At 42.6% G+C, this 22,088-nt stretch overlaps 2 protein-coding genes across 3 annotated transcripts in view; one reads left to right on the top strand and one right to left on the bottom strand.

The window, feature by feature from the left end:
* Positions 1-48: 48 nt before the first annotated feature.
* adck2 (aarF domain containing kinase 2) lies at positions 49-5,280 on the bottom strand. Its single transcript, XM_018675965.2, is given in 9 exon segments — positions 49-1,334; positions 1,712-1,765; positions 2,101-2,229; positions 2,624-2,902; positions 2,989-3,084; positions 3,330-3,458; positions 3,674-3,820; positions 3,952-3,978; positions 3,980-5,280. Coding segments are annotated over 9 exon segments (1,857 nt in total). The 5' UTR covers positions 4,835-5,280; the 3' UTR covers positions 49-1,193.
* A 77-nt stretch (positions 5,281-5,357) lies between these two features.
* Positions 5,358-22,088, top strand: part of si:dkey-82f1.1 (DENN domain-containing protein 2A) — a 34,645-nt gene continuing 17,914 nt past the window's right edge. Inside the window, exons 1-3 of one of the 2 annotated variants that reach the window (XM_051073207.1) lie at positions 5,358-5,563; positions 7,095-7,171; positions 7,925-8,126. The gene's annotated coding sequence lies outside the window, so the exon portion shown is untranslated. Of the gene's footprint in view, positions 5,564-7,094; positions 7,172-7,695; positions 8,127-22,088 lie in introns of those variants that run through there. The other variant, XM_051073206.1, reaches the window with a different exon arrangement.

The raw sequence follows: 22,088 nt of genomic DNA, 5'->3' as shown, positions 1-22,088 counted from the left end.
AGGGTTAGAAAACTTGCAACTGGTCGCTCAAGGCAGCAAAGACAAAGATCAGTTAGCATAGATTCCCTTTATTATTGATATGTATAATTCATACACATGTTCCCACTACTTTGATGGAAAGTTAATAGACATGGGTCAGTTAGTACAGTAGTGAGTACATTTAGCTTCACACTGTCAATGTAGTGTGTAAGAACAAATGTTACAGTACATTGTGATTCATACTAAATCAAATATGGCTCATTAGACACCATTATCTAAGATGCAATAAAAGATGGAGTGATAAAAGACATCCTGAGATCAATATTAGTCATTAAAAAGTTAAAATATGCTTTTAAGTATCAACTAGGGATTTTGCAGTATTTTGTTTTATACCTTATATCACTACAAATGGTCTCTGATTGTGATCTGTGTGTCTGCTGATGTGTCTGACTCATCCATTAGCACTCAATAAACTACAAGTGGTGTTTCATGGAAAGCATACACGCTCTTATTCATTAGACTCTGTTAGAGGTGCCTTCAAGTGGATTTCAGGGTGTGAAATGTTCGTAATTCGACCAGACAGTAGATGATAAATCAAGAATGATGAAAGTGGAGATCTCCACCTATGTAAAATTCAGTGAGGTATTTATGGCATCAGAACTGATGAAATGTAGTGATGAGACACTGATCTTTGATCCAGAGTGGAATCTTGCATTGCAACCTTGAGGACCACCCTTCATCATGGCATAGGAGGATGTACACATGTATTGTACCTTTAGATTTACAATGTGAATACAGCACAGCTGTGTGTGCACCTACACAGACAACAGATCAAGCACAGATATAGTGACTTCACACATACACTGCAACCCTGAACTTATCTAGAAATTACCCTGAGGAGCTGGATGTGAGAATGCAAATGTCCAAATCAGTTGGACTGGACATTAAACAGACTTTACCCTGCCAGCTGATGTGTGAATAGAGCAAATCATTGTCACTGAATTCACAGTGAGCAAGTGGGCATGTTGATGACTCTCTACCCAGGCACCCCCCCCTCCTCTAAACCAGAGTATTTCCAGTAGGTGAGCATGTGTCTGACATGGCCAATCTCCTGTTTTGTGCTACATGTGTTAAAGAGTGGCTCTGGACCTGATTCTGTATACAGCTATAACATACTTGATCTGTTGTGCTTCAGCTGTGTGTATACATATGTATCAGAGCAGCGAGGCACAGTTCTTTAGCAGCAGGGGTTTGGCCAAATCCAAGATGTCCAAGTTCGGATCGAGAGACCTGCCCAGACCCTCCAGCACCATGATGGCAAACACAATCGAGGCAAAATTACTCTCCAGCTTCACCTAGAGAAATGATCAGTACAATAATCAGTAAGTCATTGTTCATGCAGTTATGAAACTGTGTTTCTTCTAACTATCTTAAGTTTAGTCTGTTGCTGGTTAAAAGACCTTTTAAATTCAGTACAAAACTAGAGCTTTATTAGCATTGTTCATAAGGTTAATAACCTTAGCAACCACCTATTTCAGATTCAAAGGCCTTTCAGTACAACATTTCGAATACTTTCATAAACTTACAATAACAAACAAAACTTTGGGCTGGTGCACAAAAAATCCTTTTCAGACTATTTTATTTGAGAAAAACTGGTTAAGACCATGGCAACAAAGAACCAGGGTTCTGTTTGTTGAATATAATACATAAATGTAAGCTGCTGATATTTTACCTTGTGTTTGATGAGCAGACCAAAGACTCTGGAGAGCAAGTCACCCACTTGGATCTATAAACACATCAAAAACCCCAGTCAACAAAATCAATAGTAATCAATGATCAATATTCCTTACAATCACTGGCCACTTGTCACCAGCCAATTAGACATTTTGAATAGACAAATAACTCAAGTTAATTTGCTACTGTGGCTCTTAGAGGAGAGAGACCAATCAGATTTTCACAAGAACAACAAGCACAATACAAAAATGAATCAGGAGAAAATTGATCTCTTAATGTCCTCAGTTGAAAATAGTAATAATGACCATCATGGTAGCCATCATCTTATGGCCCTGCATCAGGAACTCAAACCAGACACAATGAGAAAGCACAAATTTTGGTTAGTACCTTTCCCAGAGAGAGGGTATTGCTAAGAGCATGGTCCACCAGCTGAGCCATCTCCTTCTTAAACTGTGGCACGTCCTGGCACTCACTGGCTCGGGCATGATGCAAAATCAACTCTGCTACTCGCTCACCCTGAAGAGAAAAAAATCAAAGGCACAGTGGCAAGCACAATTAGTCCAGTTTTCTATATAAGAGGCATTTTAAAGGGTTAAAGATGGATTGCTATATCATTCATAAAACAAGCTTTAAAATATGTTCTGCTGCATTCCTATGAAGTGAGAATTTTCCATATTTCCTGAGTTATACTCATCATCTGGAAAACACCTATATGGTTTCATTACTTTTCCCAAAATATAGTCACCAGATAATTTACCTACACAATTGCTTATAGACACAGTAACAGTTTCGTGTAAGTTCACCTCCATATCCTCAATACAAAGGAAGGTCTTTCTGTCCACTAGGCCATCCTACCAGCACAATTCGGTAAAGACACTTCATCTTCTGTATGTACCCTTTCCCTCATTACCTGGCGCAGCACCACAGCTGTGAAGACAGCCTTGAAGTTGGCAAGGTCATGGTCACTGAGCTGAGCCACGATGCCGGCGTCCAGCAACACCAACTGGAGAGGACACGGTTCTGGCCTGACACTGACAACCACCGTGTCCCACAAGTCAGTGAGGGTGGTCTTACCCTGGGGCTCCCCCGCAATACCAGAACTGTCACTGGAACCAGCTGGAGGCCCCCGACACTGGACCAGAATGTTCCCAGGATGAAGGTCCCCGTGGACGAAGTTGTCCACAAAGACCTGGAATGCAGATGGATACGTAAGACAACTAGGAAATGTTCCAGATATTAAGAAGGGGGAAAAATACATCTAATTGTATATCTTACCATTTTCAGCAGGGTGTCTACACCCATCCTGGCGATTCTCTGCTTCACCTCTTGAGGCATCTTGGAGCTCAGGTAGTTTGAAATGGGCTCACTCTCCTGCAAGAAAAGGGCTGATTATCAATTGCAAGAATGTTGGCCTCATTTATGAGGAATGAAAAAGTTATTACTTCAACCAGAATAATTGAATATTTCCCAAAAATAATGTCACACAGGTTGAGTTTGCTAAAGAAGCATTTTATATTCTGATGTGTGGCTTAATAGCACTGTACATTTGAAGCTGAGTTTATCACTCAATCATTCAGTCAGCATTTTCCATAGATTTTAAATACTTCTGTGCTCACTTCAAAAGTTTCCACTAAAATTGTCCTGGTGACAAATGGTCGCAAGGGAGTTGGGAACTTGACATAATCCACATCGCGGAAATTGTCCCGGAAACGCTCGATGTTCCTGGCCTCAAAACGGAGGTCAATCTGAAATAAAAGTTTAGTCAGGTTACTGAAATGATTAGACTCCTCCAGCTTCTTTTAGCTTCTACACTCTGAAGACATGCAAACAAACATAGAGCTGTATTTACTGATCACAAAAAGAAGAGTCAGTTCCTATCAGTAATTTAATAAGAAAAGTAAAGCAACTTTTGAAAATTCTGTGTCATTTTAAATGTAGGGCTTTCCTTAAACTTTCCTACCTGTTTGGTCATGAGCTTCTCAAACTCCTCTACTATCTCATACAGACTGAGCCATTTAAGTCCAGGGAGGCAGTGCAGAAGCCAAGTGCCTGTTTTCATCAGCAACAGGTCTATCTCCACCTGCCTCCTGATGCCTGGATGCACCACCTTGAATAAGCCAGAAACAATTAAGAAACATGTGCCGCAGGATATGGAAAGACACACAGCATACAGCATGCTCTACTTAGCATACAATTCATGGAGGCAGTGTGAGATTTGGAGGGATGAGTCAGACTAACCTTGATAGCCACAGGTATCAGATGCTGCCTTCTCTGTGCTGCTCTCCTCATGCTGACCAACTGGGTGACCTCTCTCCTCGTAGCCCTCCTCTTCCCTACTCCCCCTCAAGAGCTGCCGGAGGGAGCTGACCACTCCTCTAAAACCAGGGATCTCCCAGGCCTCCAGCAAGTCTTCTCTCTCCATCTCCTCCACCAGCGACTGGAAGGCTGGATCTTCCACGTGGTCTGCCTTAGCCCAACCCCTATACACCTGGGCCACACATCCGGAGCCAACTGGCTCTTTGCTCTCAAAGATTAAAACCCTCCTCCAGCCTTCTCCAAAGGCCCTCTGGAGACACTGCTTAGTGTGGGCCCAGGAGTGAGGGCGCACCTTGACATGGAGCCTGGAGAAGCGTTCACAAAACTCCTGAGAGAAGATGTCCCGTCTGGTGCTGGCCCACTGCCCCAGCTTGATGAAGGTAGGACCTGAGGTCTCAGTTACCCACAGCAAAGCATCCAACCAGCGAGATGCCCAGCGACTGGACACCAGAGCCAAGGGGGAGAGGAGGAGCAGGGGGGCAAATTTGAGGATCAGGATCAATGCACGGAAGCTGAGGCGAATTAAAAATATAACTTTGTGCACTTGCACTTTGGCTACAGACTTTTTCTCAGCTCTCTGGGATGGTAGAGTGGCTTCCTGGCACCTGACTGCACACGATGTTGCATTCACTGCACCCCAACATAGCAATGTAACCTTAGGTATCTGGTTTAAAAACTGCCCTCTTTTACCAAAACATGCCCTGGAGTTCTGAGTGAGTCTGACTCTGGCAAAGGAGCCTGCTTTACTCAAAGTGTATCTCAGGTTGAGAATAACTGCCCTTGCTCCAAATGCCATCATGGTCATCGTGTAAAACGGCTGCTAACTCCAGGAGGTGAATTGGTCCACATGTGCCTGTCTTGTACTACAGAATCCAAAAATCGTCAGAACAGGATAACTCCAAACTCACTGTGTAACTGTGTGATCTCCATGTAAACATGCACGGCTTTATGGTGGGGATTCCACCTAAAAAGCGTCTACCTGGATTTATGCTACATTTAAAAAGCTACAGGAGCCTATTTCACTACAAGTTCGTGGCGTTACTTTAACTTAGGCTCGGTGGCAGTTGCTGTAGTTTCCTGTACACGAGAGGAAAGTGGATTGCTTCTTTTCCCGCTGAGGACAAGTGAGACATTTCATAGTCCAATTGGCGATACAGTAACAGCCAAAAACATCATCCATTTCTACTGAAAAACAAACCATCCAAGAAAACACTGCAATGACAGACGCTTCACTTCCGGGTCTGACGTCTCGCTGACCAGGTCACGTGGCTTCGTCTTAAAGGCGCGCTGTTTAATGGTAACAAGTCAAAAAACAAACAAAAGGCACAAATGTTTGCCGGTTGTTTATGAATTAATACAGAGGAAGTTTGTGTTCTCGTCGCTCTGCGTAAATATATTCATTATTGTCAGTCTTATGTTGCGTTTTTTGTTCTTTTTTTCCTACTGAATTACTCATGCTACTTAACCAAGAAATGGACCAAAGTATCACCTAACGGAGCACACGGAGTCCGTTGAATGTATTTCTCACTACAAGGTATGTTCAAAGGCTTTCTAACTATTAAATACAAAAACTCCGACTGATACATACGGATATAATACTAATTCAGTAACAGTTACTTCTTCAAGTCACTGTAAAGACATTAAATGCCGCACAGGTGGAGACATATCACACATCACTGTGGGTGCTCGTCCCGTTTGTATTTCGTCGTGTCCACTAGCAAATGCGAAATCAGGACCCTGAACGTAGCTCATTTCAGTGGAGTACAGCCTTTATTAATGTTATTAATTACAACTATGACATACAGATTCAGTTAAGTTTGGTTGGCTATATAATCTAATTGCTTACAACAAAATTTCTTACTGGCTGTTGATGAGTTGTTGATAGGAGCTTTGCTGGGCAGAGCAGAGTTAACAGATGTGTTTTGGGCATTAATGGAAGTGGCATTAAAATGTACTTCCTGATGGGACACTGTTTTCCTGGACAAGGTTCCTAAGAAAATCTGTTTCTGGGTTATGAAGGAAAGGAGGAGGCAGGGAACAAAACACACCCTGGGTTTGATTTCATTGTCATTTCCTCTGCTTAAACTAGGGGTCTTACAGACAGCCTACTACGCACCATCAAGGACTGAGAACTTGTCCTAACCATGTTCCCAGTCACGGTGTGTGTCCCCGGGACAGTGGGCTCAGTACGCTCCCAGGATCCCAGCTGTAGGCCTGATAGAGGACTCAGCAACACAATAAGGTGGGATAAACGCCAAACAGATGTTACTAGCCCCCACCTCCCACCCTGTTCCCCTCACAGCTATTGATGGACAAACCAGGCTTTTTAGATCTCTCTTGCCTTTCAAAGGTGAGGTCAGGGTTTAGGCTCAGAGGTCAGCAGAATAGTTGCTCTGCCGAGGTGATGCTGTTAGATACTTTATGAAGGCTGCTCAGGGAAATGATTGCAGGAATGCAACTTAGGCCCCTTTGTATGTTTTTGTTTTTGAGATACTTTGCCGTATTGCACTTCTGAAAGTTCAAATTGAATCACAGTGCAACCTGGATCCCTGATCATGTGTACAGTTTTTATCATTTGCATAATGGTGTCTGTTTTGTTTACATATTGTATGCGTACAGTGAACAACATTAAGCCCCATTGTTTCCAATAGACCCCATACATTTCCTAATTTCCTCCAAGAGCTTCAAAGTTCCCATTGTATGTCAAAGTATGTCTTTGCCCCAATTTCACTGAAGCTAATGTGTAGAACACTTTTTCTTTTTCTTTTGGGAAGTATTTAAATCAAAGGTGCCACTTTAATGACTTCACTCTTATATCAAATGGAAATTTTTAAATGTCTTGTTGTGCAGCATTTGATACCCATGTCTGTGTATGATATATTTTCATTATGAAAGATTTCAGACTTTGAACATAGTTTGTCTTTACAGCATATGTTTGTAATATTGGACTTGCCAATGAGAGTCTGTGGGGCTGAACAGGTTAATTATTAATCACACTGGCCATCAGTATGCATGTCCAGCCTTGTTTCCTGCTCTCTCACTTTCTTTTTCCGCTCTTTCCACAGGACCATTGAGTTATTCTGCAGCCGTAGGCCTGATTGTGAGCTGGACTCCCCGGTCTGTGTTTTGTCATTTAGAGGAGGTCAGCGGTAATCAACCCAAACTCTGCCAAACCATTTTCTGTCTGTCTCACCGCACACAGCATTCAGTGCTCACCACTTATGTGCTTCTGCACTACTTGTAGTTGTTGTTGATGTTGCTGTTGAATGGCACATGTGAACCAGTAAACAAAATCTTGAAAAGATAAAATAGATGAACATGTTGTCCCCTTATTGAGATAGGAAGAGTGGCCCTTGGGCTTCTTTAATTGGCTCCCAGAGGAGGCTGTTATTTATGTATTCAGTTGTGCTCAGCTTTGCCCCTTCCTGCTCCATTCCTTTTTTTTTTTTTTGAGCAGGACACTTGGTTTCCTCAGCAACCAGGGCTCCAATCGCCCGGCCAGCTGCAGATTAGTTCAGCAGTGGGGGGTTTAGGTGGGTGGGAGGGGATGTGGAGGGAGGGGGTGATGATGGAAAATGGAGAGGGAGGAGAGAGAGAAGGGAGAAAGAAGGAGGAAGGGAGAAGGGGAGGGGGGTAGCATGAGGGAAGGAGGGGTGGGAAAAGTTTGAGAAGGGGAGAGAGAGAGAGAAAGAGAAGGAGCCATCGTCATTGAGAGATAGGAGTCAGAGTGAGTGAGTAAGTGTGTGTGTGTTTGGGAGCCGAGAGTGGAGAAAGAGCTGTAAACATTTTATCCTGGAGTAGGCTGGACAGGAGGAGGGATTTCCCTGCCTTTGTGCCCTTTTCAAACTTTTTGTGCGCTCGGAGCTGTACTCTGTGTCTTTCTCTGTGTGTGCAGGCAGGGACTGTGCTAACTGAGAGAAAGTTGGAGGCAGGAGTAAGGGTGTAAAAACCAAAGAAGAAAGAGAGAGGGGGGGAAAGGCAAACTTCTCTGAAGGAAAGGAACCATGCAAGTGGATGCTGTCTTCAGTGGGGTCAGGTTACGCAAAATGAGAAACTACTCCAAGAGCACTTCATCAGGGCTCACCCAGCTCAGAAAGGTAATGTGAAGAGTTAAAGACTGTCCATGTGTGTGTGACAGTGTGTGTGTTTGCATGGTTTTCTTAAAAACAAAGTCAGTAATGTTGCAGTAAAATTAATGTGTAATTTCTTTATATACAGTATTCTGGACACATGGTGACTGAGTATTGCAATCAACTGAACCAAAGTGCCCAGCTCAGTCAGAAAGTCATTTATATTGCTTTAGGATCCGTCTCTATTTATACTCTACTTATATATTCTCTGCAGTCCAAATGTACATCCTCACGTGTGACCTTGAACATGTCAGCGTGCATGTGCGTGTCAGTGTACAGAATGTACATCTATGCTTGTTAAAAGCAATATGGATGGTACATGTCAGGCTGTGGTTTTGTCTATGTTTGTTTGAGCCATATTTCATTCTGGACTGCTGTGGCTCCATGATAAAGTATGCCTGAGTGTTGCTCAAGTAGCCAGTCTCAAACTGTCTGCGCTAAGTCCATTACTGCTGCCCACAAGAGACTCATCTGTACCTCACTGAAGTATCTGAGCACGTGAGGACACATGCACACACAGTGGTTGTTGGTTTTCATCTGCTTATTAAAGGAAAACAAAGTGGAGATAGATGGTTTGGTGACCATTTGGATAACAGTCTAAGTGCACACTAAAACCATCACATTCCAAACTGGCTTGCTGAGGGGCAGAGAGAGAAAAGAGAGGAGAGGATAAGTGAGATGAGCATTCTTGGCTGTGAACAAAGGCACCTCTTCATGCAGAGTCCCAGCCCCTGTATTGTTATGAGGAGGCAGGCAGGGGTGGAAACCTCCCCAGGGAGGATGGAGGAGTTCAGCTTCAGGTGGCTCCAAAAAGTCATCTCTCCAGTGATTAGGGATTACATTTTGTTTGCAGATTCATGATCAGGCATTACTGAGACTGTGGAGTTGGGTTTGAATTGTTTTTCATTATGAGATCCTACAACTCATACAGGTCTCAATGATTGCAGGAATTATGAAATGATTCAACTAATGGCCACTAGATTAAAGTTTTTATGTTTTCTCATTCAACCAGATACCAAAATTTAGACCTTGAAAATACTCTGATGCACAGAAAGCGATCCATTCTGAATTTCCAGCAGCAGCAACAGGAGTCTGTTTGGAATATATCAACAAATTAGACAATTAGCACAAGCAGTGACAGTGGCTAAATGGACACAGAAGACAGCACTACATCCAGAGTCAGTCTTTATCAACTGATGAATGAAGACGTTCACTGGTCCCCAGTGTTTGATTGCCAAGTGATTACCACTAGTAAATTACTGTTGTAATGAAACTTACGGTAAGGAGTTGATATGTTCCAGGACAAATAAATAGGGTAATGATTCAGATCCTTTACTTACCAAAAATAGTCTGTTAAATTCACCATGTGGAGTTTCATTGTAAACAAATGCAACATTGTTTCTCAACAGAATGCACCCTTAAGGCCTAAGACACATATCGAAAGCATTTCCTACCTCATAAACCTTTTTTAATGTTTGGAAATATTATGAAACTTGCAAGACCTACTTCTCTTAATTGTAATAATGTTACTTAACTGCCACCGACTGACAATATGGGGAGTTGCAGCAAACAGAAACTGTTTTTTAAGATAAAAGCCTGTTTTATTTATCAGCATTTTTAGAAAGTTAATATACTCATGATACAATAAATAGAACAATAAATAGACCTTTGTGTCAAAATATTGTTCTACAGTGCTGCTACTGCTCAAAACTCTACGTGGCACCTTTAAATTTCAGTTGAGCATCTAAATATGTGTGTTGTGAATCAACTGTATCTCTCTAGATAACAGATGCTCTGTTGGATGTCATATCATAGTGCAGCAGGAATGGCTGTTATGTCCTCTAAGCAATGACCCTTAAGAGATGGTTATCAATCAGTCAACATAATCCATCTCAGCAGCTTCCTCAGGCCCCTCAGACCAGCCTGTGTTGGGATAATTTTTAACTCCAATATCCATTGAAACATTTGATTTATTCTGCTTGATTGAAATAGCAGCTGATGTTTTTTCTTTGATTTGGACCAACTTTCAGCGTTGCCTCTTAAATTCAGTTTTATTTTCGTATTGGCATAAATGAACAGCTTCGGCAGGTCAATAGAAGTTTTACTGAGCACAAATCAACATTCCTCCTCTCTGTCTCCTGTTTCTGTCTGTGCTGGCGTTGTATTTACTTAACTGGGTAAGGTTGAGAGTTTATTGAATTGAGACTGGCTGACTCTCTACTGTGGAGAAGTTTATAGAGTTGGAGATAAAGAGACAGGGACTGACTGTCTGCTAGTCAGCAAGGTTGTAATAAGTGGCCTGCAATCTTGAAAAGGGGCTCTGGTGTGGAGCCATTGTGTGGGTGCATGTGTCTGTTACTAGCGTTACTATCACACACATAGAGGTTTGTCAGATTGGGTCAGTTGTTTACATTCTGAATCAGGGGCAGAGGCTGACTGTCTGCATGACTGCTGTGCAAGACAATGTGCACTGTGGTGGAAAACTGGGTATTTGTGACCTTATATTCATCACTCAGAATATTCACGCTCTCAGTGCCTCAGTCCTCCTCTCTCAGTGATTCATTTTACTCTCAGACACACACACTCATTCATTCTTAGGGTATTTTTCTCCAATCTCACATTTTCCTCTGTTTCACTGATTCATTTTCATTTTTGTCCTTCACGCCAAAACATTGACACACTCATATTTGTGGCATTCTCGCTCAATGCCCATCCATCTTCTCACTCTCCCTGACTCATGATTTCTACCATGCACACTGACATAAATGCAGCCTCACACATCAACACATGAAACAGGTCTTAAATCTGCTCAGTGTAGGTTAGGAGAATGTCTCATCAGTCTGCATCAACATGCTTTTTGAGGGGAAAAAAAAGAAAACTCCTGAAAACTCAAACACCAGATGTTTTTTATCATGATTCGTGACAAGTCTGTCATCTCTCTCAACTGAATCAGCTTGTTATTTTTCTCTTGGAAGCGTGCTGAAGCGGGGAAATCAGTTTGATGATTGGTATGAGTCACTGGAGTGCAAATTCATCCAGGAAAACAGTGTTTAGCTTCACGTTGACACTACTGGCTGAATTTGCAAGAAAGTTAACTATTAGATGCCTGTTTTACATTGATACATTTTTCCCTAGACTTTTACATATTTACACATAATGTGTATGTTTGTTTATGTGTACATTTATGAGCAGTGTACAAGTAGCCTGTGAATGCATATGTACAGTAGCCTGCATGCATTTTGCTGTTGTCAAGTGAAAACGTGATAACTTTGGTTATTTTTCATGGTTTAACTTCCTCAGTGGGTTGATAACAAACTGTCGTGCAGTCTTGCATGGTCTGTTTTTGTATATGTGTGTATGTGTGTGTTAGCCGATGCAACCAGCAACATCTGTCTTCTCCATTCTTTTCTGCTCAGAAAAGTGACAGCAGGGCTTTAGGAGGTTACAACCCATCAACCCCTCCTTTTACAGGAACTGGCTTTTGACAGGCACTCTGCAGGGCGGCCTGCAACCTAAAGACCCCACTGAGCCAATCTCCTGCCATCCCCGAGCTGCTGTTGTTACCATGGTGACAAACTCAGCAAAAATGCGTCCTGTGGAGATGGTGAAAGAATTCCTCTTGTTTCTAAGATATGGCGGGGGTTATTGTCTGTGATGCTGGTAGATGGCCATGGGTTTAGCTTGATCAAAAACACCCCCAACCCCCTCCTCACTCACACACATACAAAGATGCATGGATAATACATACCATCTTAAACACCCGTAACCCTGTCCTTGTAAGAGTCAAACCAACACACATACATACATGCATGCATGGATAATGCATACCATCACACTGGATACTAGAGGCATTTATCCAGTTGGCAGCTGGCCATGTTTTTTTTATTAGATGCACCCTTAACCCCTACACACACATACATACACACACTGTTTCTCAAAGAGCCTGTCGCTTGCAAGCTGTTGCTCTGTCTGGCAGTTTCACTCTGCTAAGTGTCTGAGTTGTATTAACAAGAAATCGGACTATGGCTTGGGGAAAAATGGTTGCTGCGACTCTAATTGGGACATTTAAGAGGACATGGCAGGCTGAATCCCTGTCCTGCTGCGTTGTTTACACAGACTGCAATACAGAATGTGAATCTCTAGCAGGTTTCAGCCTGGAGAGAGGGGCAAATACAAAGCCAGCTACAGTTTGATGGCACAATGTTAGATGTGGGCTTACTGATGAAGACCATATACACTAGTGTTGCCAGCTTGGTGTGGCTTTCCAGCTTGTGCCCACAGCGTGTGGCCGTGGCATCCATTTACACACACACACACACACACACATACACACTTTAGAACACACACACAAATACATGCATACTCAAACACAGACATGGAAATATAGACCAGAACATGCATAGAAACATGGATACAAACACGTGCCCACAAATACTTGAACATCCACTAACATACTGTACTTGCACGTGAAAATGCATTTACCATTTGCTTAACATGTCCAGCTTGGGAAAAAACTTGTATGTGGGGAAGGCTGCCATCTGGAAAGGAATGTGTCCATCTGGGTTCAAAGTGTAACTCTAATGTGGCTGTACAGCTCGTTGATTTAGGCTCGGGTTGCCATGTTATGATGAGCATTCCAAGCAAAATGGGAAAAGGTTACCACATGGTTTGTTAGTTTGGTTATGTGCAGCTCATCTGTGTAATATTTGAGATGGAAAAACTGTAAGACCAATGACCTTCCAATCATTTAAAGAGTTCCAGTCTACTTCTTCTCCTCTTCTCTTCTTTTCTCTTCTCTTCTCTTCTCTGAGAATGAGAAGAATGTTGTTTACCTGTCAATTTAGGGATCTAGTCTATAATGAGAATTAAAACAGTGTCTGGAGGTTCATCCAAGTGTAACAACTTAATGAGTAGATACTCCAGACGCACTGCAGACACAGAGGAGCTTTGATCATACCAAATCATATCTAAACACTGTCTTGTTAAGTTCTAGAGCTGGGAAAGTAGTAGTTTTCTATTTCTCTGTCTCCAGTGTAATGATGGTTTACAATAATCTTATCCTTTATTATACTGCTATGTAGTTGTATAGTTGTATTTGTTGAGCTTTGTCTTCAGTCTTTTTAAGGACTTTTCTAGATCGGGTGTCACAAAATGCCTCACAACAAAAATCAACACAAACAAAGAAATAAAACAGTGATACAATTCAAAAATCAGACAGAGTAAAAAACAAATTAGATGGTGTGCACAACCTGCTCACTCTTTGGTCCTCACACTTGTTGCAGTTACTTTAGTCTTTGCTAACTGCCTAACAAAACATATTTTCTATGTGTTGAGGACAATTTGTTCTGAGGTTCCTGAGGAGATGCCGATGGAAACGTGAATCTTTATATCAGTTTAGTTTGGCTTGCATCGGCTGTGCTAAACACCCCTCTCCATTTCACTCAATTTTTTGTCCACTGGCAGTCTTGGCCCAGGCTCATAGTTGTCGGTCACTGGGTGTGTGGAGGTCAAAAACGTCAGCTTCGACTCTGACTCTGGAGTTTATACTCCGGAAGAGCACTTTCCCAAGCTCTCGCCTTGTTCAGCTCCCGTGGGGATCGGCGGGTGAATTATAAAAATCTGTTTCTGTGCAGGCATGCAGAGGAGCAGGGGAGCAAGGATGGGATGGGGGAGCTCTGGTGGGAATTCTCCAGTGGAACCCTTAAAATATGAAGGGGGGAAAAAACAGGAAGGAGACAGGAGAGGAGAGGATTTTGGCATTGGAGCTCAGCTCAGATACTGTGGCTTGGAGGAGAAATTTGATCTGGGGCCCAGAGAATAATGTTAGTGTGCTAAAGAAGCCAGGTTATTGTTGAAAGGATCTGTAGGTCGACTCACTGCTGCACATTCACTGTGGCTGAGTCTGTTTTAGAGAGGAGAGGTTTTGCCATTATGCTCAGAAATCCCACGTTGTGTGTCAGCACAATGTAGTATCAGATAGCTGTAAATACTGCTCACTGCAGGGAGCGGTATTATCCCTGTGAATGATGGTGTATTCAGTAACACTTCCTAATCTGTCTGTAAGATCCAGTCCCTCTGGGTATTGTTAACAGCGGAGACAGTTATTGTCTGAGGTGTAAGACATGACTTGTCTGTCTCCTGTGTTTAACAGCATGGTGAAAAGGAATACAGCTGTGGTTGCAGACGACAGAAGGCGTGTGTGTCTATCACCTGGCATATTACCTGTGGCTTTTTATAAATTACCTCATCCGCTAAAATTCATCACTGCCTGCCAAACAACCAGGCTCATTGCCAGGAAGAGCTGCATGGCTTCTTTTGTTTGGCTAGCCTTCCTGTCAATGGCCTTATTTACTCTGTCAGTGATGATTTATGCTTGCTCCAACCACAGTGCTCCAACCACAGGTGCATCTACACCAAGGTCTTGTCTCTTACAGCCGGATGAGCCCATGGTGTGTTCCAATTTGTATATTGGGAGCTGAATACAGAAAATTTGAAAGTGACTTTTCAGATTCATAATAACTTTATTGTCCAACATGAGTAGATAGAAATGTATCTTTGACATAGCTCAGAAACAAGTAAAGGCTTACACATAGAAAAATAACACTCTTACACTTATACTTGTTGTGAGCAGCCACACTCAAAGGTGGGGTGAAAAGCCTGATGACATGCAGATGGGAAAAGCAGTATCTTTCAGACAGTCTCTCTTTGAAAGCATTCATGGTGTTGCACTCTATACTGTAAGTGACAGAAGTAGTTATGTGGCAAATCAAATAAAGCAACTTAAGAGAGAAGTTTTAACACTGCTTATTTTCTCCCCACCACACACTTGGTCAATCGCTGTGTGAAGACTATGTGACTGCTGGATTTTCTGTTTCAGAAAATTACAGAAACGTAGCTTTAGATGCTGTTAGGCAATCCAACAAGCACTTTTGTTTGAAGCATACTGAGGCCTTTAGCAACACCAAATCCTTTGAGGTTGGCTGACGATGGAGTGGTGTTTCAGCTGCAAATGTACCAAATGTGGATTTTTGGATTTGATAGAGGCACTGTTGGATGGGGTTATGTAGGCCAAAGTGAGAGCTGTTTTAGAGCGGGTTCCTGGGATGAGTTGGCATGAACCCCTGGTCTGTGGAGCCAGCGGGGTAATTGGGAGCAGACTGGGGATGAGTCAGGAGCTCTGCTGATGGGAGCTTTCTGCCAGTGGGGAGGAGGGGCTGACATGTCTGTAGGAGGGAGTAGAAGGACAGATGCTCCACCTCTGCAAGGAGGCGAAACACGACACTCTTTCCCAGATGGGGGGATAGAGAAATTTGTTTGCTCTGCCTCCAAGACAGATTCATCCTCCTCCTCCACTCCTTTTTGTCCTCTTATTGGGATGATCTTGTCTTTTTCTCTAGTAGAAAGGCTTCTCTTCTCTTCAGTGAACCAGTTAAGGCCTCTTTGTTGGTGAGGTAAACGCAATTGTTGAGATGAAAGAATTCATTCAATCCAGGTTTTTCTTTCTTTTTTTCAAAAACTTCTCTGGGCTTAAAAGCTTCCATATATTTTTTTAAATTATCCACTTTCTTTTCAGCTTTTATCAGGCAAACAGTGTCAAAGACTCCAAATTCTTAAAGGCTTATCATACTGAAGACTTTGGTGCATCATTAGCCTGGAAGCTGCACCATTTGCAGTTAGTGAAACATGGAATGGAAGCCACAAACTCCAAAGGGAGAAGGAGACCCTCCCCATTAAAAGCCTGTGGTTAAACTGTTACAGAATGGTCATTTGTAAACTGTGACAGGTGGAGCGAGTGAGAAGGACTTTTAAGAGGATTTTGCTGAGTGTGTCTGGAGCTTTCCTTCCATTTTCTGCCATTTTGACCTTGTGGTAGTCAAAGCTGTCCCATTTATCAACAATGAACTCAAGATCTTACTGTATGGGGTTAATTCATCAGCAAGAAAACTTGCTGTGCAAAAGCTTGATGTCTTTATTTCAGGAGACACAGGAGGTCAGTCTTTCCCCCAGCTTCCTGCAAGTCACATTTCACTTCCTGTCTGTTTGCGTGCACAAGCACAAACAAGAAAATAACTATTCATTTCATGCATAAGAAGCATCCTAAATGGTCTGTCCCTTGGTTGTGCTGTGCACCATAATTACATCCACAGTGGCTTTTTCTGTGGCTCCAATTATAATTAAGATTTGTTTATACATTTTCTGAGGTAATATTTTGGCCCATTCTTCCAGCTCCCAGCGGGATAGTCTGTAGACACCCGGGCCGTCAAGAGTCTCAGTTATAAACGCCAACCACAATAACAAGAAATGCTATATGTGTGGCGTTAGAAATACAACAATGGATACTTGTGTTATATTTAGAGAGGATTGATAAGGAAAAAAAACATGCAGGGAGAAATTAATTGTTTGTGGTATCCTCCATGTATTCCTGTCTGGTTCTGCGGCTATCCCAGTTTCAATGCTGTCTCACGTCCATCCTCTCCAAACAATAGAGGGAGCAGGGAGAGAAGTGGAGGGGCAAGAGGACACAGCACAGCAGGGCAGGAGGACTATCAATGGGTTTGGACAAGACAGTCAGCAACAGAATGGCTTGTACATGCACTGTGTGTGTGTGTGTGTGTGTGTGTGTGTGTATGCGCGTGCCTGTCTGCTTGTCTTTTGCCCCTAAAGGCCAGCTGATAAGCATCTTTACCACTGCACATCATACAACGCAGATCCCTGTGGTCTCTGGTTGGATATAGAACGGAAAGATAAGAAAGGCCAGTTGATAGCAAAGAAATGTGTGCGATAGAATGAGAAAACAGAGAGATAAAGAGATGACGATGAGAGAGAGGTAAATGTGGCATGCAGGGAAAATGGATAAATTCAATAAGAGTGCAGCTTCCAGGCTTGTAACACACTTTCTGGCTGTCAACCACATGCATGGACAGATACACATACAGATAAAGGCACACATAGTCATAGAGTTGGCCTGTTTGGCTCATGTCCAAGGCCTTGCTATGAAATCAGCTTGGGAAAGCAGCAGGGGCCCTGAACAGGACACAGAAACAGAAACAGAGAGAGAAAAAGAGAGAGGGAGACTGTCGAGCTTAGATAAAATTCCATTGTTTATTTTCCAGACCCTCTCCTTCCCTCCTCCTCTCCATACATCCCTTCCTTTACCATCAACCTTTCCTACTTCATAGGCAAAGCCTTTCCGAAACCTACCAGATCAAGGAAGCATTTTGGTTATTGTGAAATCCCCATATTGCACAAACCAGACACTTCATGTCAGGATCTGGCTACCCTGCAGTACTGGAAACAAATTTGCTGCATGTGAATAATCTCTGCTCCACATCCACAGAGCATAAGACATGGTACAGCTAAATATGAAAGAGAAAGAGGGGCTAAAGATTAAAAACCAGAACCCCTCCATCCTTGCTTCCTATCCTTCACTCCCTCCTCCATCATACTTTTCTCCCTGCAACTCCAAGACTGAATGGGAATGAAAGAGAGAGGATGAAAAGGGGGAAATAAAAGAGTGAAGGACGTGGAGGAAAAAAGCAGCCAAGTTTGCCATTCCAGAAAGAGCTGGCTAAATGTGCAGTGGTGCGTTAAATTGATTACAGGCAAGGATTTGGCACAAGCTATAATGAGCCAAATCTTGTCGGGGACGGGGTCCTCAACTCAGCCTAGCACAGAAAGAAAAAGAAGAAAATGAATAATCGTTGCTTCTTTGCAGTATATAATTCCCATTTTGAGCTATCATGTTCTCTCCTTGTCCCAGTTTTACATAAAACCTCACTCATAAGGATGGCAAGTGGTTTTAGGGGCTACCACTTTTTGGTTGCTTTCTGCATTTGACTCCATGTCCTGATAACTGCAAAATGTAGCGTGGGCTGCGAGCAACTTTGCCCTTTTTAGGTATTTTGAAATGACAGAGAGTAAAAGAGAGCAGTGTGGGGAAGAACAAGTGAGGGGTGCTGATGTCATGATGTTAGCTGTTTCTGCAGAGCTGGACAGAGGGATGGAGGGACAGAGGGATAGAGGGGAGGATGAAATCTTTATGAGAAGCAGCTGTTGGGGAGAGGCAGGCAGGCCGGCCTCCAGAGCACCTATAGCAGCAGCCAGCCAACATCTCGCTGACAACAACCCAGAGGCCTCATACAGCTAGCTATAAAACAATGACAGCACCACCTTGCATACAGTGTGATAAAGCTAATTCGACTCCAACAGCTAAACTTTATCTGATCATCACCAAATATTTACACTTAAACATATCAAACCATAGTAGCCGACTTGTCCAACTTGCTATTGTCTATACTTGCATTGCATTGCATAAAGAGAATTACAGGGTCAGATTCACACATTCAAGTCCCGATAACAAAGCTGTCATAAACCAACTCAGAACTGACACAGCCTGAAGAAAATCTGGTGTGTGTGCAAGTGTGTGTCATCACATTGCCATTGATTGGTTCCGCATTGATTCTTGGACCTACCTTTGTCAGTCCAAAACTGTGTGAGTTCAGAACGAGAAAAAAAACAGTCTGTGTAGCTGAGTAATCGGTGTGCTGGCTAACATACTGTGCACATGTGTGCCAAGTCTTTGTGGATCCAGGATTCATTTACAACTCTATGACTAGACCACCGGTGCCAGATGTGTGGAGTTTTGGAGTCAGGTTCAGAGTGAGTGGTGGAATTGTCATTAAAATTGGCAAAAACATTCATGGTCCCTCAAGGATGAATTGCAATGCATCAATAATTTACTGACTTCTCATTTTTTGGCATTAACACATCAAAATTTCCACTTCCAATGCTTCAGTTCACCATTTTAGTATGACAGGATACCTCTGAAGCTCACTGAATGAATGAATGAATTTAGTGGATGAATGAATTTAGTACTGCTAAAGCTGAAAAAGATGCTATGCCTAAAGCTTCCTTTATGCCCCATTAGAAGTGTTTGTGTTTGAAACTTCTTGCCAGGTGTGTGGTGGTGAGAAGTAAGTGGGGCTTGAACTTCCCTGTGAAGCTCTCTTCATTCATGATTTATGTGTTTTTCTGCCATTCTCGATGGGTACAAACAAATACAATACTATGAATGCCCTTCAGAGATATTCATTGTCTCAAAACGTTTGATTGTGGTGGGTCACCCCCATTTATTGCGACTACCTTTCCACCTTGCCTTCGAATGTGGCCTTTGAGAACAGTTATAAACACTTGCCTTTAGATATGGTCAGACAGTATGTCATAAGAACTAAATATTTTCAAGAATAACCAGACCCTGGGGTTGACAAAGAGAAGCATGGCGTCCAAAAATGCAGCGCTGAGATTTTTTTTGTCATAGACCATTGTACAGAGGACTAACCATTTTAATACAGGTGAACACAGTTTCTCTGGTGCTACCCTTAGGTCAAACTTTACAAAACTTTACATTTCCCACTTCTGGAAACATTAGCAAAGTTGTTTTTACTTTTTTTTTTGGATGTCTTTTTTTTTGCTTTCTGGTGAGTAGAGAACTCCTAGCATGGTTATATACTTCTAGTCTTCTGGGAAAAACATACCTACTCACATATACACATACCCATACAACACATACATTGATTCCTTCTTTTTGCTTTCAACTTCAGTTTACATTTTACAGAATAAGTGGTGCTATTTGATAACTAAGATCCTATTTATTACACCAACACAACACCATGCTTAAGTCATTAAGCCTACACAAACAACAACATCCCATTCTCAGTGGTATATGTGAGTGATGTTTATAGGAATCTGTCCATTGCCAGATACCCAGTGTCCATTTGCTTATAGAAATCTCCAGGAGAGTTTGTTATGCAACTGATGCTTGGCTCTGATGCCCTGCCTCTGACCCAGACTGCTGCTATCCCGATCCAGTTAAAGGCTTTAAGGTGTTTAGGATTGAGTGCTGTTCACTGAGCACCAATCCTTTTTTATCTGAGGCCGGTACTGGAGGTTATCCTGTATGAAATATATTGATTTAATTGTTATTATCTGAAGGCCATTAGTTAAATAAGCTAAAAACTGACAATATGGACAACAGGTGATTCTAGGAATAGAAAGTAAAAATAATCTTAAACTTACAGTTTTTTTTTTCAGGATTTCTCAAAACTAAAGCATATAAATATCTCTGAGTCATCTCCATTCACACTTTTTGCTGCCATCTCCTCCACCCAAGACTCACAGCTGTTGATTAACAATACCACTTCCTCTGCCTCAGCATGCCCGTCACACCTCACAGGGATGAAGCTGAAGGGGGTGGGGCAGGTAGAGGTCTTTTGGGTCGCTGTTTCTCGTGATGTTTTTATTGGCCTCAGCAGATGGCTTCCCTCAGCCCCTGTATTGTTATGGTGGCCATCTTGCTCTTGGGGTTAGAGTTGACAATGGTTGCCAATAGCTGTAGGAGACAAAAGTCTTCACTGCTCCTGAAAAGACTTTCCTCAGTAACCGAATGCTGTAAAACTGGCAATGCTGTCAAATTTACTGCTTTTACGAGATGCGAAGACACCACTGCTTGTCAGATTCAGGCGAGTGCTGGGAAGCACTGTCCAGCATGTATAAATCAAGTATGAGATATGTTCAAGCTCAGTAACTCAGAATTGTGTGAAAACACAAAATTACCCTTTAAGGTCTTACTCTAATTTCCACTAAGCAGCACTTCTCTGTTTTGGCCTCGGGGCTCTAAACATTGAAGTGGGACAGCCTAAAAGCCTCCACTGTTTTCACAGCGCAACACTATACTTATATTATTCTTTGCAATATCCACTTTCCTCTTTAGTTTTGACAACCCCTGTCTCCCCAACCCCCCTCTCTTCTCTTCGATTTGCTCCCCCTGTTCATATCTCCCATCTTTCCTCTCCCCCTGTGATATGCAACACCCTTCCCAACCCAGAAAAAACTGACTGTAAAACTAGGAGGCTTTATACATTCTTTATAGTCCGCCCGCCACCCCCCTTTCCGTGCAGGATTTCTGTTTTTCATTTTTGTTTCGATTTTTAGTAAGGAGAAAAGAATCAAGAGGGGGAGGAAGGAAAAAAACTGGTTGATGTTTCCCCTCAAACATGTGACCTCTGCTTGGCTCACAGCTGAAAATAATTTGGGCATACAAGCCAGTGGATGGCTGACGCAAACCTTCCTCCTCCTCCTTTCTCCTCTCTGTGGGGGGCTAGGCCTTGGACTGATTGGGGAGGAAGGGGGGTAAAGACAAAGTAATGGAAGGCTGTAAGTTGAGCTGTGGGCAAAACTAGAGGCTAAAAAATGACATATACTTTTTGTTTACTTCTTGTCAGATGAGACCACAACTTTTCCGTATGTCCATTCTTTTATTCTGGAAGAAAAAAACGTGGAAGCCCAGAATCATTCCAAAACACTGGACCCAGAGGGCCAATTATGTTGTTAGCTCAGGGAAGAGTTCAGCTATTTGGCTGCAATTTTGTTTTACATAATCTAACGAAATTGTGGCTTTTTCTCTGACTTGCCTTACTGCCAGTTGGGACAACAATTTATGGAATTCGGCTGAATTGGGCCCACATTCCCTACATAGTCGGGGTGGGGTGGGGCGGTGGGGGACAAGGGAGAAAAGTGTCAGGGTAAGCTAATACCGGTTTATAGGCAGAGGAATAGAGGGGGGTTTGGGCCATGCAGTGCTCAGGAAATGTTTAACGGCCTACGAATACCCTAAAGTATCCCAGCACATCTGGTAGAAGTCCCTCATACACACATCCATATATTGGTTTGGAGTATGAACTCTTTGGCTGGATGTGTGAGTCTATGTAGGTGTGTTTTTATATGAGGTTTTGCGTGTGAGTATGCAGCCGGGTGGCAAAGCATGTATTAGTGTCTCTGTGAATTTACTTAAGAACAAATTTGTGAGTACCTGCCAGCAGGAGTTAGCCCTGACCTATCCTCCTCTCTTATGTTAACCACATCTGTGCCAAG

Source organism: Lates calcarifer, linkage group LG10 (genome assembly GCF_001640805.2).
Source record: "Lates calcarifer isolate ASB-BC8 linkage group LG10, TLL_Latcal_v3, whole genome shotgun sequence".
Lineage (NCBI taxonomy): Eukaryota > Metazoa > Chordata > Actinopteri > Centropomidae > Lates > Lates calcarifer.
The sequence above is the reverse complement of the archived record's forward strand: the minus strand, read 5'-3'. Positions and strand labels throughout refer to the sequence as shown.